Genomic DNA, 19,702 nt, shown 5'->3' with positions numbered 1-19,702 from the left:
CAGATGATGTTCCTCTTTCAGTCCTTCAAAATAATTATGGTACAGAAATAAAATAACTATGGTATTAAATAAAAGTTTTCAGTCCTGTGAAATATGTGTGTGTGCATCTGTGTTTGGGGGTGATGGTAGATGTTAGTACTGTTTCATGTGAGCCATGCAAACACCTATTGTAAAGGGGATGTTACCTGGCATGTGTTGACCAGTTTTGGGCCACAGTGTCAACCCGCTGTGCCCAATTTTGTCTCCGGCTGCCAGACCACGTGGCACGGGAGAGTGGCATTTATCGATCGTGCTCTCAATGACACGAAGAACCGCAGGGCCCTGAAACTGCCAATCAAAGTGCACCCCCGCAGGTGTATGGAGTTAGCCCAGACAAAGATGTAGCCTGTGACGAATGCACAGTTTCAGAGGTCGGCGGTTCCGGCTTAAAGGGTTCTACTTTGGATTCAGAGGTTCTTCAGAGAATAACTAATTGTCTTTCTTTACATGCAAGTGCAGCAGCCATGTTGGTTACAGTGCACGGCTTTTGATTTCAGTCTACTTGCCAAGGTCTTAGATCCAGACTCATGGAATGATGGTCCCTGCCATGTGCTTATGGAATGGTTCTAGAACTGAAACATGCATTTTCTATCAGTTCGACGGCCTCTATGGGTTCACATATAGGCTTGCTTAGGTGGGCATAACCCCCAGCAGATATGCGATATTCTCTTACTGATCAACCCTTCAATTGCTGCAAAGAGTTGAGGGGAGAGGAGAGATGAAAGTAAAGGCTGGTTAACATAGGCTGGTAGAAATGATAACAATGAATAAAACAGGATCCTTGGGAAACAGTTACAATCACCCAACAGAAGAGAACAAAAAGAAACAAACGTATAAAAAAAGTGCAGCAATGCCTGTCAGCTCATTAGGACTTTTCTTTGGAATATTTGAAGCAGTTGAACTCTCTGAAGGCACAGGAGAGCTTTGCCTTTGTCTCTGCACCGACTGACGCACAAGCAGATGAGTGCTGGTCCTTTGGCAATTATGGGCTTTTTGATGAAATGCATCTCTTTCCAAAGACAGCCATTTGACTGAGTGGAAAGGGCCTACTGAGGCAGTAAAAAGCTTGGTTGGTAAAAGACGAGAGCCTGGTTTGCAAAATGTGGTTTGCATTACAGTAACACTAATTAGCCCTTACAGCATGCAATGCTGCCTGGAGACGGATACGAGATGTACTCCAGCTTATAAGGGTGGATGGACACAGTTGACCTCTACTTGTTTGTAATGTTTCATTAGAAAGCCTTGCTGTACCTTCAGGAGAGGAATATACCATATATTGACATCTGCAAGTAAAACAAACAAACAAACAAAAAAACTAAAGACATAAACTATATAAGATAAAGACAACCAGGCATTAAAGTTAATATGCATTTGATGGAGAGAACAACGTTTGGTTTTCAAAATCATGATAATTGACCTACCACAGAGAAACACACTGATAAATCCATTAGCCCATACACTCGAAATCAGATGAAATGAATGTCCCGTGGTCTTAAATGCAGGCCAATCACAAGTGTATACTTCTCTATGCTAAATCATAACATTTGAATGAAAAATAGCAGCAATTCATGATTTTGAAAACAGCTGTATATGTAACAGTAATCGTTTTATCACTAAATGTATACAATTAATACTAAATGGCTGACATCAATGAGAGATTGAATGATACAAGTAAGCATGCCCTATGCATACATATATAGAGTAAAATAAACCACAACACATAACCACATCTTACTGACTGAGCACTGAGTGAGTATATGAATAACATAATGAATGACAAAATGTGCGATTTCATGCTTGACTGAAAAGAATACACACAACTCTATTCGAAACATAAGCAACACCCTCTCTGACACGAGACTGCACTTGTAGTAAACATGTGAAAGACTATGGTGTTGTTTGTCAATAAATTATAAAGGCAAGACACAGGAGGTGAGTTACATGTGCTTGTCATGATATTATCTATAGTACAGTAACCCATTCTACTACAGCAAAATAAAATCTTCTCTATCAGTAAAATCATCTGCCTGGGTTAGACATGATTTCCCTGTCTCTAGTCATTCCTATCATTCACAGACTCAGAGAATATAGAGGAACCAGATTCTTTAGCTGGCAAACGCAGTTTAAAAGTTTAAAAAGTACCCACGCTGTTTATTTTCATTTTCCTGTCTTGTGTTGTCAGCACCAAGGTTTGTTGACAGCAGCAAATGTTCAAATACTACACACCTACTACTTTGTACTAAACTTCATGTTTGCTGCAAAAAGAGTTCAGATAACAGAAATATGGGGGTAAAAACTGTGTTAAGGAGACTGTAATAGACATGCAGCTTATGCTGACATGCTGCACAAGTCTCCAGCAGGAGGCCTCTAATTATTCCTGTTCTATAGGACAAGATGGCAAGCAGAGGACTCGGGTCCAAACCCGGTAGCGATCCAGATCAGACCAGGGCCAGAATCTGTGACCGAGTCGACTGCATTCGGACTCAGCAAGATGTCTTAGGGGACCGACAGAAAGACTAGTGCACTAGTGAGCACACGCATGGATACATAAATGCATATGAGTGATAATGAGTGGTGAAATAATAACGTTGCATGAAAAATGCTCTTCAGGCACTTGAGAAAAGACAAACAGATGAAAGAAAGCATGCAGAGGTTGGTAATGCTGTGGCTACATTTTTATTAGTAAAATAAATATTTTAAAACATGGTAAAAATACAAAAGAATACAAAAACTTTTTAAACATAACATGTAAAGTAACAATACAGAAACAAAACAACTGAATATTACAAAATGTTGTAGGTTTTGTTACTTTAAATAAATAAAGTGTATTTCTGTTTTTTTTACAAATGATGATGTTAACAATAAATCATAAACACACTAAACAAACTCATTCTCCTCTGAAAAGAAACCAGAAGATGATAGCATATCTGTATGTTGTTAGTTATGCTATACTGTTGACATTTTTGGTGGATGCCATTTCTACAGGTTGAGGTTGCATGGGCCAGGCCCGGGGTTTTTGCCTGACCTGGTGAGCTCTTCTGCCTTAAATCTTCAGTTTGCAGCTCAATCAGGACTTTAGTCAAACAGAGAAATGAAGAGCAAAATGTCAGGATCCAGTATCACCTTTCATCATCATATATCAATGTGATACAAATGCACATGACTATATGTTAAACTACTGGACAAGCCTCTACAAATCTGTTGAATGAATTTAAAAAAAGAAGATAAAAACAATAATTGCAATGATACTGAATCACTTAACTACACAGTGACACAACGGAAATCAAAACACACCACACAATGAGCACAAAGGCAATGTTGCGAACACAACATCCACAAGATCTACCAAAAAGCTACATAGCAAAAGACACACACACATTTGCATTCATGCTAGTCGTAAAGCTGAACGCATAGCCGAACATATAGCCTACCCCAGCAACCAGATATCTCTGCAGACACCGAAGCTATGTACTTTCATTATCCTTCCATAGGTTTTCATTAATACCCTATTATCCTATCTACTCACACATTCTTCAAATTGTTAAATCGGGCTGGATACAGGATCTATATTTGTGAAGTCAGAATTCTGACTACATGAGACACTCAATTTCCTCCACAGCCCCGTGCTGGCAAACCTGAATATTTGACAGCAACAGTTTGTGTTCCACAATGACAAGAGATAACAGATATACTATAGTGATGCATTCCTGAAGAGGTAACTGAAAGGAACACAGGGAAATGATTAGGGATTATACCTCTCTGAAACTCTAAAGCACATCCTAAATCCTCTTAATAATTACCGCAAACAACCTACACTGATAGTAACCCGAAATCGATTCCAGATAATCATCCGGAGAATTGATTCCACAGAGTCAACATCCAGTAGCTAGTAACTGGTAGCTAGGCAACACTGAGAATACTCAAAATCACAGGTCAAAAGCTGACCCTGCTACATCTACAGTACAGTGCACCATTCATTCTTAAGGACAATCAAAACTCAGATCACAGATACAAAGGGAACCACTCTTGCTTTTGACCAGACAACTATCAAAGCAAACGCTACAGAGCGAGCGATTAACATTGTGCTGGAGATAGGCCTACCTTCTGAGTTCTGTCGGGAGGCAGCCCCTCTGATACGGAAGGCCTGCCTGGCTCGACTGCGTTCACCGAAGCTCCAGCTCTTTGGCACTTTAGAAGGGCTGTCCTCGATGCTGTTCTGATCCGCGCTCGGGGAGCGGCGGAGGGACTGCTGGCCCTGCGGAGATCCCTTCCCTTTGGTTCCAGAACTCCGGGGGCTGGAGAACACCCTCTCCTTCAGGCTCACCTTATGGCTGTGAGTGGGAGGAAGGACAAGGGGGAGATTTAACAGGTTGCCCTTCGGAGAAGCTCAATAATCTCAAAACATTGGACCCCAGGTTGATTCTCAGGCTTAACCTACATGTCTATATAACGTGTAGTTGGTGAACGCTTTAGAAACAATGTGTTCTTGTGTAGTTCAACTTGTGGAGCAAGGGGCTAAGTGCAAAGGTAAAGGGTTCAGTTCCCAGGCAGCAGACATATCAATAAATGGTGTGCTTTCTCTGTGCGCTACAGTACTTTGAAAGAAAAAGGGTCTGCAGTTGAATTGTAAACTAATTAATGGCCTCCCTTGCCTCAGAATGCAGGCTAATTAGGACAAGCTAATGCAAGCTTTGGGTACTTCTTAAGGAAGTAAATGGTCTTAATAATCCTGTTTCTTGCACAGCAACAATTCTGTTGTGACATAAAAAAATAAATTTGCATGTTTCCTTTCAGGTTATTTGACATTCCATATGGAATTTGGTTGCTTCAGTTTTGCACAAAATTGCTATTTCTAAATATGTAAAGATTCAATGCAAATGCAAGGTGCATTTACTTGCAAGTTTTTCATTATCACTGAGATCGGCATCAAATCTCTTTTGAACCTGCTGCAGACAAAGCCAGAGCCGATCTCAAAGCAGCTCTTGACACACATGGGAAGGTGCTTGGCTTATGTTTTTTTTTACTGAGATTGGAATCGCTCCTAAAATAGTCTTATTCCTTATGGATCAGAGACATTTTTCATTGAAGAAAATTAGGTGTACAGTGAGTGGTTCCTTGATGAGATCTAGGAAAACATTGTTTGGGGAGGATTTCACTGAGCATGTCAAGCGCAAATTACTTTCAGTATTCATCAATAACATCAGTATTATTATTCAGTAACAAAGTCTGTATTTTTGAGTTGGTGTTTTTGTACTCAGTAGAACTCAGTAGCCAACAATTCAGTGTGTGACAGTGTACATAAACACCTCAACTCAATATATGTAATATATGAATCAATGATATATATTTGGTTTAGATATTATTATTATATTATTAAACAAAACTGAAAAGAGAAAAAAGGGTCAAGATAGAACTCAGTATAAATAGTTCCTTCTTGTCTAGATAACTATTTAAAACCTAAGATAGAGTGAATAATACCAATGACCCTTTTTTGCGCTAGCTGGTCAAATCATCTTTGACAAATGAACCAGAGCGTCGCAGCAGTATAACACATGTTCCTGCCAAGAGTGATGTGGACAGTTGCAGAGTGCCATACGCCAACCAACACATCCATCCACACGCGAGCAAGGTCAGTGCATAGGGCCTGTCGTCACATAAATATCCCTTTCAATGACGTCAGGCCATCACACATCGTTAGGTCGAAATTGCACAGGTAAAACATTTGCACACGCCACAAGGACTACCCCTTGGCATATCATGTCCTTGTGGACAAGGCTGGAGGGGGGAGGGTTGGGGTATGAACTTAGCTGACAGAAAACTGTAATCATAAGTTCATGTATATGTACACAGTATATGTACAGTATATGTGCTGTTAAATGGTAAGGTTATTAGGAAGTCTACATGCATATTATAATGTAATTCCATGTAGACAGGGCTGTGAGGAGGCAGCATTGACAAACAAACTACAAATGTGTTCATTCTGACCTGGGAGACGTTTCTGCTTGTTGCTCCTTTCTGCAGAGAGGAAAGGAGTGATCAGTTCATCACCATGACTTACAGTGCAGGGAAAGCATTCACCGAGCTTTACTCCGCCACAGCATGAAACATGCAGTGATAAAGCACCACTCTTCATATTAAACACTACAGCGAGAGGACAAGCATAGCTATCTGTATCCATATTCCAGAGATGATTATGTGTTATTGTACCTGAAGGAGAGTCCAGATTTGCTTTTCAGGTTGCGAAGCAAATCCAACTGATTTAGTGGAGGAATGAGCCTACAAAAAAAAGAGAAATTTTTAGAAAATGAAAAGTAGGTGAAATTCAGGCCAGACAGCAGGAACTGCCTTAATCACGTTTACTCTGAAAATGTTAGTACTGTAGGCCTACATGTTGATTATGAATGCAAAAATGTACTAAATTATCTGACCGAACACTTTTTTAATTTTTTAATTGCACAAATTCACCACAGCAGTGGCATCTGTTTAGATTCGACACTCGAAACAGCTTCTTGAGGGAGGATTTCTTTTTTTTCTTTTGCAGTGGCACGGATCTGTTCCATCAAAAAAACACCAAGCTACAGTTAGTGCATCCTGCTCGCTCAAGCAAACTGACACTGCTGAAGCTGGCAGGAGCTCGCTGACAGTGCAGGCACATTAAGGCAGGCTCCGGTGGGGATCCTGCATGAAGCTGCCAACCCCTGGTGCTGCACTGGTGCAATGGGGGAACACAACTCACTGCCGCAAACCCGCAGAAGGCTGTACGTTCTGTCGTAAACGACAGAGCCCGAGACACAAGACATGCTCAAGGACAAACACAAGTGCCTTGGGTAATTCGTCCTTTGGCAAGGCCTGTGGTTTTAAAGTTAGAAAACACTGCCCTAATAAACAGCACACCTAGTATTTGCCTCTGCTGTTACTGGACACCTGATGTGACTTCTGTAATGCTGCCCCATATTCAATTCTGACTCAGTGGGTTGTTCAGCAGGCTAACCGTTCTCCCTTCACCCCATCTTTTCCCATATTAAATGGATGTGTTTGTGCGCAATGTTCTCTTCCTATATGTATGTACTTGATTTAAGAATTCATGATTAAAAAAAAGTCACTAATGATCTACTAATACAGTGCATATAAAATATGGATATATGTTATGACCTTTCCTTTACAATGTGTATTTGCATCTTCATTTCAATTCCTGAGTCAGTTCCATTCATGATAACCTTCAGGAGATTGATATGTACAAGATGATGAGTACGACTGTCTCTTTCTAAAATACAGATTGCATTTATGTTTTAAAATGAAAAGAGCTAAATATATAATCAAGCTCATTAGCAAGAAGAGAGAGGTTGTGTTGCAGCGCATTTACAACCTGAAAATGTCTGACACCACATATAAGGTTAGGCTACAGAACACAGGAGTTACAGTCAGCAGCTTTCTGTAGTTGAATTTGCCCTATAAACTTTAAACGTCCTTTCCTGCATAGCTCCAAAAGCAGCAAAGGTCAAACATCAGTCAGCCTCTATCAAAAAAGATGAAATGAGCTGTGCTCTCAAAGCTTAAATTGACTGACAATTAAAATGACAGTCAGTGAGAGAGAGAAAAAAGAGAGAGAGAGAGAGATAGAAAGAGACAGAGAGAAAAGAAGGACAGATAGAGAGAGATGGGAGAGAGATAATGGAGTGAGAGAGGAAGAGAGCAAGAGAGAAAGAACTAATACTGTGTCTTTGTCAAAATTAGCTTTCACAAACCGCCAGCAATCTTTCATTCACAAAATTAAATCTGTGCACTTTAAAGCCTTGTTAATGAGACAGTGTATTTGGCAGGGGTACAGAAGGTGCACTCCAATTAAGAGGCTCTGTTTAGAAGCTTCATGCACAGGGCATCAACCTTCACAAGCCCCCAAAAAACATTAAAGGTCAATTGATCTGGTGATGTCTTAATCCGCTTCCATTGCCACTTGGGAGAAACAGAGAGATAGTGATGGGATGAGTGAAAGAGATCAAGACAGAGATAGAGAGACAGACAGAGAAAGAGAGAGAGAGAATGAGAGAAAAAGAGAGAATGTAAATCTATTATCTGATTTATTCTGGATCAATACCTGTACATTGGGACAGATATATTTCCTTCATAATAGTCCCAGGTTGACTGCATGTCTGTGCGGCTGAGATTGGTGGCGTAAAACCGCCAGGCAGCCTGCGGGAAGAAGAAAATAAATAAATAAATAAGCCATGAATAATGCACCCACTGCAATGCATACTACTCTGAGCGTGTGTAATTAAGACAGAGCAGGTCTGTCGGCGTGTCCAACAGCTTCAAAGCAGCAAATTCAAGAAAACAGCAGCCAGTCTGCTCATTTGGCTTTGTTTACTATGCATTACATGACAATCCAAGGACAGAGAGCGAATGGAGATTTATCCAACTTTTTTCCAGGGCTATCACATATTTTGTTGTCTGCCTACAAACAACACACACTATTGACCTATATGTTCAGTTTATTATTGTTTATTTTCATGAGTGGCAACAAATGCAGGTGCTTCTTTTGTGGCACATTTAGTAAAAGGACATGTGTGTCAGCATCAACCTGATACATACTGTATATGACCAGTCAAATGTTTTCTGCTAGCTTCCTAGACAGGACTTTTAAGGGCTTCACTGTGAATACATATTCACTATATTTGTGTGTATATTGCCGTCTGTTATTTTCATATTATCATATTTGTAATATGGACAAACATGGAATATATACAGTATATACCATATATGTAACATTTCTCTGATCAATGAATGAAATACTCTCATATTTGATCCTTGAATCCTACTAACAGATATGAAAGCTAATCGTCAGTGAGGAAGCTTGCATCTATTTGTTTGGTAATGTACTGTATCTGTTTGGTCATCAGTATGCATACAGATGTCTAGTAATGTCCTCACCTGGATAAGCCCGGCTGCAGGATTGCGCCGTTTTTCAAAGTGTTTTTGTCGATGTTGCTCCTGGACTTTCAAGGCAAAACCAGAGCCCAAGATTCCCTTTGAGAGAGAAAGAGTATTACATTTTATTCTCTGCTATAACTAGCACAACTGATGACCCCATTCATATCCATTGTATACAATCTGCTATTTACTTTTGGACCACATTGCTGGTCTCTTCCACATATGTATGTGCATCGACCCAAAAAGCAGTGGTTAAGAGAACCTTATCCCTTTAGGGAGGGTTGACTTACTGCTGGAAGTGCAAAGAATGACACACCGATGAGTGTAAACGTTGCAGCCAAAAGACGTCCATTCCATGTTGTCGGATACTTATCCCCATAACCAATGGTGGTCAGGGTGATCTGAAAATTAAAATGGTCATGTCAGTTACACGTTGAACACGTTAGTTACAAGTTAGACAAAGGCTTCTTCCCTCACCCTAACCAGTGTTCATACTCCCAAGGGGGTTACCTCCACCCCCCAACCCATGCTATAGTATAATGAGATTTATGTTTAGATAATTAGACGTTCTGACACTGAGATGTGCATGTGAAATCTTTTCAAGGTGTATCTGTTGTTGTCTCTGGTATTAATTATGTGTCCTCCTAACCCATCATGAGTATGGAGGGCAGGTGGGTCTGTGAGGCCAGACACCACTGTTGAGCCTTCTGGAGGTGTCATAGGCCTAATTCAACTAAACACTGGCAAAGAAAGGTGCCCACTTGACAACCCCAGTGTAATGCTCATGAATGAGTCTTTATTATTATTATTATTGTTGTTGTTGTTGTTGTTAAGTAGATGTATGATGATTGTAGTGCACCCCGTTGTGTTATAATACTAAGGCTGACAGACTGTAAATCATTAGAGCCTCATCACCCAGGTGACTGATGAGCCAAAGGGAATATTTATTTTAAAGAAAATGTAATTAAGGGATCCACATGAGGTGGAGGGGCAAGACTCTCTTTTGGTGTGGATATTCATTATATACTGTCTATGAGACAGTGAGTCATCAAATATATTACTTAAAGCACCATTATTTACACATTTAATTAACATACACCTGTCTCTAATGTACATGTACAGCATTAGTGTAAGTGGATATAATGTTACAGTATTCCATAGCTTCTTTCCAAGCACTCAGCATTGTCTTTTTATTTAATCAAACCCAACAGCTGGGCTGAGAGCCAGATAGCTCTGGCTTCTTAAGATAAAAGGTTTACTTCATCCACCATCTGAGCATAGCTCATCCTCCATGCACAGTATAGACGACACAAGAACAAAAGTACTTTTGAAAAAGGAAGAAAAGAAAAGAGGGAAAAATGTGTCTATCAGAGGCTTGTGTGTGAGTGTGTGTGTATGTGTGTGTTGTGTTGGGACTCACCAGGCCCCACCAGAGGGCATCAGCATAGGTCTCGAACATTTCGTTGTCCTCTTTCTCTGCCAGATAGACCAGGAAGGAGGCCAGGATCAGGCACAGGAAGCCAATGTACCAGGCCGTGATTAGTTCCTGACAAGGTCACAGATTTAGTGCCACATTTTGGTGTTGAGGATGGAGGAGGGGGTGACTAAGGGCTGAATATTGGGGGTGGGGGTTAGGGTGACAGCAGATCCACAGCACATACGGTAAAGATGACAGGCTGCAGTCACAGGACGCATGACAAACATCTCGCACAGTAAACAAATCAATCCCTGCCAAGGTCTGGCAACTCTATGCATACAGTCTTTTAACCATACTAGGTTTGCATGAGGCCTACCATACAACACACAGTGTTAGCACCTGTCTGTGTTAGTCAGACAAAACCATGAGCTGGTTAATAAAAACACTGAGCACCAGAGACATAACATGTTATTAAAATGGCATGTAGCCACTCCCCACAAACACTGTTAATACAGTTTCAATGAAAAAAAAAACTAAAAATTACTCTTGTACTCAAGTAAAGCTACAATAAGGAAGCCTACATTCTCCAAGTCAATTATTCACAAAGGCATGAACCAACCCTTTAATGTATTCATTTAGTTTGGCTTCTGTTTGTATAAGATTTTCTTTTTCACAGTCTCTGTTGGCCATTTGCTGGCTCTGAGCTGGGAGGCAGCCTGGAGCAGCAGCAGCAACCAGAGCCTCCCTTGAGAGCGGCAGCCGGAGACCTGCAGACCCCACTGACTCACTACCGTACACAGATCCAGGCAAGAAAAAAAAAAAAAACACAAAAATGAGAGGCCTACGGTTAGAGTCTGGCAGGAATCCATTTTGAATCAAGTATTAGTGTCTAATTAGAGGAATCAGACATTTGTACAACTGACAGCTATTAGTGCGAACTGAAGGAGCGTTTCAGTCCATATTCCCGTTCCAGAGGACTGCGCTTGGCTGTTCTCTTTATCAAGCCTTTCCTTCAGATGGACCGCTGCCATGCGTCCGGTTGTGAGATTGGACAGTGAGAGTGAATTCAATCTCTTATTGAGTGATATCGCCGAGCTGAATAAGCAGTATTTCACATGGTAATGTAACTTGATAGAACTGTTTCAATTCACATCCTCTCATCCCCCCTGTGCACCGATAACCTCGCCAGCATGCTAAGGCAGGGTGTGAAAATGAGTTATCTTTCATTCCTAGACATACCAGGAGAGAGGACCTGAAGTCGTTATTTTAATCACTTGGTGCGACACATGGCCGAGGTGGAGCCAATCTTTCTGTTCCTCATTATTGTGAGAAGGTAGTTTGTGTGACACGCAGATTAGAGTCAATTAAAATGTAAAATGAATGTGCAGTAGATGTGACTATAACCTAAGCAATGCCATTAGATGTGTCATTAGAGCCTTTTTTACTTTTGAAGACTGCCACCTGGAATGGACCTATCATTTTAAAAATAAAATGAGTCATGCCCATGTTTCTCTTCATCTAGTTTTGAAAATAGTTCTGCATGATTAACAAATGCTTTCAAATGTTCACCCCCCACTGTATTGTAGTATTTGTCAAGTATTTGCATGGACCTACTTGATATTATGGCTAAATTGGTTATCTGGAACGACAGCTAACACCTCTAATAACAAAATGAGTGATGAAAACTCTCGGCGAGGCGTGGCGCATTACTTCGCAACAATAGCTCAGTACATGGCATGGAAACGGTGAAAAATTGCTTGATATTGTGCGCCGTCAGCAGGCTGCCTCTATATGCATTTGCTGTAAAGCGAGACCTCCCCCCTCTCTTTGAAATGGAACACCCTTGGACCGATGTCGAGTCGACACAAGACAGAACTGGGTCTCTCAAGAATGTTGTGTTGAAGGGGGAAACTAATTGTGAGTCAAACTGCATTGTCAGATAATTTCCTTCCAGGCCTTTGCCCCAACTTTGTCCTTGAGAGAAGAGGGGGGAGTCTTTTCTGTGGGGCAAATGCTTCTGCCAGGACTGGGAGGGGGGGGAACTCAGCGGGGCAAGGGCCGAGCTCTAGATGATGGGAACACACAAGATCTGCCTTTGCCGCAGACAAACGAACGGACGGACGTGCAGGCTTTCAGCCGAGCCTGGCACAGGCGCGTGGGCATGCCCTGGGTTCTACTGAGCTGGCTCATTCCGGTGCCACGGCTACAGTAGGCACCTGGCACAGGTGAGGGAGACCCACCTTCAGAGGTCAGCGCCTGAGAAGGTGGGAATGGCCGAGACACACCTGCACTTGTGGACCAGGGGCAATAAAATGCCACGGCGGGCGGACACCTGTGCCCACTAGCAGATGGGAGACAGACAGACAGCAGCGGCAGCATCTCTCTAGCTCAAACAAAGGTGACCTACATCCTGCACTGGCCTGTCCCCAAACTCCTTCAACCATGACACGGAGAGCCATGTTTGTTTACACTGTGGAAGAATGAGTTACCGAACTAACTAACGCCTTCAATATTGCTCATCAGTTGAAAATATTTGAGCACTGAACTTCTTTAATAATATTTGGTTTAATGTATGTATTACACTTCATGTGCTAGACACTCTCAGAAGTCATTTTCAGTGGTATTCTCTGTTTAAGCTATAAGGGGAGATTCTTTGTATGCTTAAATGTATGCAATAATAAATGCTTTAATTCACATTAAGACATAACTATCAGTTGACCACTACACTGGGCATTTGTGTTAAGCTTTAACTCCAACTACTTCCAACCTTCATTGAAAGTGTGCTGATTGATACTGTGCTCTTTTAGAGTCTTTTAGAAGTCTTTCAACTTTAACCATGTTTACCAAAGAGTGTTTTTTAAAAAGGGATGGTAGTTTGGTATACATAGTAACAAACAGCATTTTATAACCTAGACAACAGCTTCCTTTATTCCCCCAGCGGCGAGCTCTGGTTCTGAGCGAGGAGGAAAACTGCTGAGACGAGGAACGAGAAGCTGAACCCGAAAATGAGTTAAGCTAAAAATAGCTGATAGTTTCTGTGCTGGGGTAAAAGGGGGAAGGTATTTTGCAAGCACTGTTCCAGCAAAAAATTGGAGATGCATGTTTATTCACGTTAGCTTTACACACATTTAATTGAAATTGGATGCTAATTTAATTTAATTTAATTGTTGTACCTTTTTTCAAATGGTGTGCTAATTTAATTACATTTTTGTACCTTTATTAAGTAGCACAAACACACCTAATTCAGTTCATTCAGATCAGACGAAGCACAGACCATTCAGACCGAGAGAGTCATTCTAGTGCTGGATGTGACTCTGTCCAGACACATTTCTGAGTAACGCCCCAACTATTACAGTATACAGATAATGGTTTCTCAGCAAGCTGATGTCTCTCGCTTCAGGGAGAACGGAAGAACTTTTTTGACTTACTGCCATTTGCCAGTGAAGTTCCTGCTTTATCTCCAGTGCTTTGGATGACATATTAGTGAAGGCACACAAAAGCAACGATTTTCCACCAATCGAATGGCCCTTGGGGGTGGAACGATTGGGCAAATTCAATCAGAGGAAATGAATCATGGCCCTGGCGGTCTCTGTCTTGACCTGGATCCACTCCATCTGATGCTTAAGCAGAATATCTCATTACACCTGCTCTCTCTGCTGCCCTCCTCCTGCTCTCCGAGGCACCCTGCAGATATGCATGGCTGCAGCCAGAGCCTGCCCACCCATCCCTCCCTCTGACACTGGCCCATCTATCAGGCCTACTTTGGTGGGGCTAGGTAGTGATGGTGGCTGGGGATTTGAGTTGGATTTGACGGATGAGATTCAACAGAATACCTCCTATCGTGAGTACAGTCTGACTGCTGTTTTAAATCAAAGCCCAACACATTATGCAGGGCAAGGATGCATGAATGCAAGAGAAAATAGATCTATAAACGTCTGCTGTGTTTGGTGTACATTGTTGAGGATATTGACTAGATGCCTGACAACAGCAAGAGCAGAAACGAGAGTCATGTTTTACTTCTGGCTGTGAAATTGGAAGGGCATAGCTATAGTGTCTGACATCTTGGCTGAGAGAGAAAATTAAACCTGCTGCAACATGTACACTCTGAAGGTATTCTGTGAAAACCGTTGATGTGTATAGAATGCTTCAGAGTGCCTCAAACATGCAGAGGGTTGAAACAAAGAAAATGACAAACTGGCCATTCACGAAGTTCATATATTATATGAATGTGGTACCTATATTATGTGGTAGAAATAAACATACAGTATATGGTTTTAAATACAAAATTCCATCCATCTTATGTGTTGGTTAGAGTAACACTGTGACATCTCATAAGGACGCTCCTGTGAAATATCACTGAGCTAAAAATCCCTTTTTTCAATCAAACCAAGGGCAGCTTTGTATGAAAGCGAGAAACAGAAAAAATACTGAAATCATGAGTATCACCATCACCATCCAGCCTTTACCTTGCTGTGGGCATAGACGACCGAGCCAAGGAGTTTCCAGGTGCCCCCGCGACGGTCCATCCGGATCATTCGCAGGATCTGCAAGAACCGGAGACTCCGGATGGCCGAGGTGGCAAACACGTTCCCCTGCGTGCCGGCGGCCAGCACCGAGATGGAGGCGATCAGCACCATAACGTCTGGAACAGAGACGGCCAGGTCAATCATTTCCAGTCACGGTCACGGCACAGGCATTGCTAATGAATAGCCGTGGAAATTGCAATGGCTCGTTAGGGAGGCTGAAACCATGGAGCACCAGGGTATGAGGCCCAGATGAATTTCCAGCGCATAATAAACTGAAACGACTGGACACCAGGGTAAAATGATATTATGAATTGATGGGCCTGGTAGTTTAATCACTGGAGACAAGATGGCTATAACCAGACTGGTTGGGGGTGTGCGTGTTGAGAAAATTGCTTTCAAAGAAACGTAATTATAGAGTAATTTCACATACAGGAAATACAGTCGAAAGTGATACTTCATCCCAATTGCCATTCCTTTATAATGTAATTGATGATGTACTGTAAGCTGGTATGACTGCAGGGATATGAAGGCTAAATGGGAACTCAGGATGGAGTTTTGTAATGCACAACGGCAATGACATTTCAGTGCACCATTTTCCACTCACTCACCGATGACGCAGAACGGCTTGCGGGCAAATTTCAGCCGGCCTCTCCATCCCCTGTACCTGCAACAACATCCTGCTGACCAGATTCTGACGATGTACTCCACACCAAAAACCACGATGGTCACAATTTCCTGGGAAGATACATAAAAAAAAATTATATAACACACAGGCAGGTAACACACTGTGAGGGCAGCCAATCAAAATATCAGATCTGCTGCAGTGGGACGCCTCAGACTGCAGCACAAAGATGTCAGAAATCATCAAACCGAAAAGCTTCAGTCGGCGAGTTCAAAACAGGTGGACCTTTCCTCGACAGTGCTAAACCCAGCCACACACGTACCAGTATGTACAAAGCGTCTTCAGAACTCTTCTCATACTCTTTTATGGTGGAGAACACGGAGAGCACCAGACAGGATAACACCAGCAGGAAACTGAAAGGGAATCAGAAGGAAAGAACTTGATCAAAATTCCACAACCCGAAATCAATGCAATATACATTCAGTGCAACACCATACTCTAAATGAAATCGAACCGAGTGGGATACGATTAAGGATGTGATTAATGGACATTGCATTACCATAAAGATGTGTGGTTGGAAACATTATCTCCCTCTTTCAGATGTCCCTTCTGGAAGGGTATTCACCGCTTAAGCATATAATGAGCTGTCCGGCCATTGTGAAGGACACGCTTTAGTGCCTCCGTCAATATTACGACGATATAAAAGTCTCAACATTTCAAGGTCTCGTAATGTCATTATTGAGACGTTGAGATTTTCGTTTGGTTGTCTATACAGCAAGAGGTCTGTATGGATTTAAATGGTTTCCTCACAGATTCAATAAGATCCATCCAGAAGTGCTGAGGTGGCCTGAAACCTGGCCGAGGCCAAGCCATATGATCCACAGCAGGATATCAGTCCTCGACTAATGGAGATGGAGCCCTGGGCATGGGAGCCATAGATCAGCCACCGAGAGGTGATCAGGACGTATTTCGAACCAACTTCAGGGGGAAACTACAGGATGGGTGTGATACAATGTATAGACAAATGTGTCATGTTCTCACTCTGCTGGAAATACCACACTAGAAATATGATACTGGAACAATAATTGACATTCATACAGTTTGGGTCTTGGGTCATCCATTTCTTTTCTTTTTTTAGATTTCCTTCTTTTCATGATTATTTTTGTGATTACACACATGGTCATAATGTGTTATCTATAAACGTCTATGGTGCTGAGTACAATAGTGCACAGACAACTGTGACAAGGATGTGGCCAGACATGTCTCAGAGTGAGCTGTCTTAAAAAAGATTTAAAACAAATTATTGCTAGATGATTCAAATTTCTGGCCAAATGAAAGTGCCCTGTCCGAACTGACAGCTACAGCAGACTGAATTAACGTCCTGCAGTGTTGCTCTGCTAATACGAAGCTTCTGACAACCTGTGTAGTCAGCAAAAAACACAGCAGCACGCTGACGCAAGTGTGCAATTTCACTTGACACATGCAGGAGAGGCCTTGCGGGGTCCACAAACAAACATCCGCAACACGTGGCTCCCCGTATCCTATTTGCTCTAATCCTGTCGTCAGTCCAACAGAGCCGACAGGTGCTGGCCAAACACTCCGGAAGTTCCACAAAGCTTGTGGAACTGATAGATGAACAAAGCCATGTAGAGTCCTCCACGTTTTTCTGGGATGTGAGTGACGTAAGAGCCTGTCAGGCTGGCATAACAAAGTCCGCAGTTGACAAAGCCTCACTGAGACCTGCACAAGCAAGCTTACAGCACATTACAAGTAACCCGATACTATTGGAGCATCATAGCCCTCACAGTGACACTGATGGCTGGACCATTGCAATGTAACAGTGATATTGTTAATGCGGCGTGGAGACCAAAAATTGGAACTCAAGACCAGCACACTAGTTGCAACAGAAGCTTTGATTCTAAATACCTCCAACATCACGGATAGCAATTTTGTACGGGCAGCCATTGCAATTGTTTGTGGGTGGGTCACATTTGAGAATGCAGTGTAGCCTACTAACAATTATACAAGCATGGAACAGAATTGCCTGCTTTTAAAACATTTACAGTTTGTGGAGGCTTACACTGAAACTCCTTATCCAAGAGTAGTACACATCATTGGTGGTCTTTAATCCATGTCCAGATCAGACTTAATTGCAGCAAAAAAAAATCACAACCAATGCCGGGGTTTAAATTCGTGCTGCATGTCTGTACTCCAGCTGAACCGAGCAACCAATGAGAAAACATATTAGACAGCCTTTATCTGACAGCCTTTTTGTAGCCCGTTTGCCTTGTAAAGTCCTTCAGTCAAAGGGAGCGTCACAAAGCCACTTAACTGAACAGCAGAGGTTGAGCTGTCATGCTCCTCTAGGCTGATGAACTGCTGCATTGTGTAAGGCATCAAAAAGACCTCAGAGCCTGAGGTCGCACACACTGAGACCACTCCGTGTGACAGCCCAATCAGACTCATCTCTGCGTCTTATTAGACCTAAAATGGTTCCTCTTATAACATCAGCCCTCTGTCAAGGACCAGCTTACACATAACCTCTCTAAAGTGGTCTAAACCCTGCACATCACACAACCAGTTCCTGTCGAAAATGATATTGATGGTTATAAACAGACCTCCTCAGTGTGTGTTTATTTTTGGGCTGGACAGTGTGTTCTGCTCCATGTTGCGCTCAGAGAAAGCTGCAGGCTTCCACTACATCTCTGGCTGGACACTGTATTGGGTGACAGCGCATCCCCATCTCTAATTTTAGCCGATTGATTCCGAACACAAGACATCGGTCAATATGTCGACCTAAGGGCCTGGGCGTATACCCCGCCGGACGCAGGGCTTTCTCTCCACCTGAGGGCTCACAAGAGGGGGGCAGGACCTCCAGGTTCCCCACAGACCTCTGGTTTGGGATTCTGCTTGTGGTGGTGTTTACGATGAGTGGCCCTGAAGTGCATTTGAGGATACGTGTGGTGTAATGATATAACTATAATTTAAAAGCACTGCTGAGACAGTACGATTGCTACAAGCCAACTCTTAAGCTACACAAATGCATGAGCTATAACGCTTTATTTCTTTGCCTCTCAGTCAAATCAATGGATAAACTCTTGACAGTAATGTGCTTCCAATACTATGTCTTGATCCTGTTGACTATCAACCATATTTAATTACAGGCCAAACCTAAAATGTAAGACCAAAACTGTCAACCAATGCCTGAAATCAGGTTAAAATACCACCCACAATTTCACTACAACAATCACTGGAGAAGCATCACCAATACATAGGTAATCACTCTTTCAGAACAGTTTTATGTGTTGAAATGGCGCTGAGAGAAATATTTAATATGTATGATATGATTGTAAGGGATATCTCCTGAAACTATTTACTTCCACTTTGTGCTTGACACTTCCACAAAAATGTATACACTGTAATGTATATACATTTCTCTAAAATAAATGAATAAATAAAAATGTATTTATCTGCATCCCAGGTTTGTGTACGACTGCAAAGCCAAAGCAAGACAGACCAAAGAAGCCAAAAGATTCAAGGGTGGCGTACAGCAGCATTACCGTGAACTACAAGCAGCCAGTTATCAGCTGAATGGCTGGACCACAGCTTCAGGGTATCCTTGGGATTGTTTGGGCGGAGGTCCTTGACCTTCAGCCTATAAAACAAAATGATTGCTTACGCTATATTGACAGGGAGATTATGTCAATGTAGGGGTGGGTTAAGTTTCGCCTATTGATTATGACCATCACAACATCTGGTGTCTCACTCCAGCCATGTTCCTTCTTGAGACTAAAGAGGCTGGTGTCTCGCTCCAGCCATGTTCCTTCTTGAGACTAAAGAGGCTGGTGTCTCGCTCCAGCCATGTTCCTTCTTGAGACTAAAGAGACTGGTGTCTCGCTCCAGCCATGTTCCTTCTTGAGACTAAAGAGACTGCAGTACTGGGAGGCATTCTAACACTAGCAGAAGTGGGACTATTTCACAAGCACTCTGGCTCTCTGCTGGTGGCAATTCTCTCTTTTTTCATCTCTTCACCCGCTTTCATCCAACTAGTTACTCTGCAGTTTGCCAGCTATCACCCCTCAACCATTTCATCAACCATGGGCCCTAATTTCATGGGGAAACGAGCACCGCAAACAGGCTTTGTGCATCAGCAAGCATGCAGTGAGAATA

At 42.2% G+C, this 19,702-nt stretch overlaps 1 protein-coding gene across 2 annotated transcripts in view; it reads right to left on the bottom strand.

Annotated features, from left to right (window-relative positions):
- The window catches only part of LOC105901808 (potassium voltage-gated channel subfamily KQT member 2), a 36,779-nt gene that overhangs the window by 6,045 nt on the left and 11,032 nt on the right, over nt 1-19,702 (bottom strand). For both annotated transcript variants that reach the window (XM_012829305.3, XM_031568033.2), the window contains exons 2-11: nt 15,855-15,945; nt 15,519-15,645; nt 14,851-15,026; nt 10,388-10,513; nt 9,258-9,368; nt 8,968-9,063; nt 8,135-8,229; nt 6,247-6,315; nt 6,025-6,054; nt 4,141-4,370 (exon numbers count right to left, since the gene is read on the bottom strand). In XM_012829305.3, the coding sequence (XP_012684759.1) occupies nt 4,141-4,370; nt 6,025-6,054; nt 6,247-6,315; nt 8,135-8,229; nt 8,968-9,063; nt 9,258-9,368; nt 10,388-10,513; nt 14,851-15,026; nt 15,519-15,645; nt 15,855-15,945 (1,151 nt within the window). The remainder of the gene's footprint in view (nt 1-4,140; nt 4,371-6,024; nt 6,055-6,246; nt 6,316-8,134; nt 8,230-8,967; nt 9,064-9,257; nt 9,369-10,387; nt 10,514-14,850; nt 15,027-15,518; nt 15,646-15,854; nt 15,946-19,702) is intronic.

The sequence above is a fragment of the Clupea harengus genome, chromosome 5, assembly GCF_900700415.2.
Source record: "Clupea harengus chromosome 5, Ch_v2.0.2, whole genome shotgun sequence".
NCBI lineage: Eukaryota > Metazoa > Chordata > Actinopteri > Clupeiformes > Clupeidae > Clupea > Clupea harengus.
Note: the sequence above shows the minus strand (reverse complement) of the source record. Positions and strands in the feature narration are given on the sequence as shown.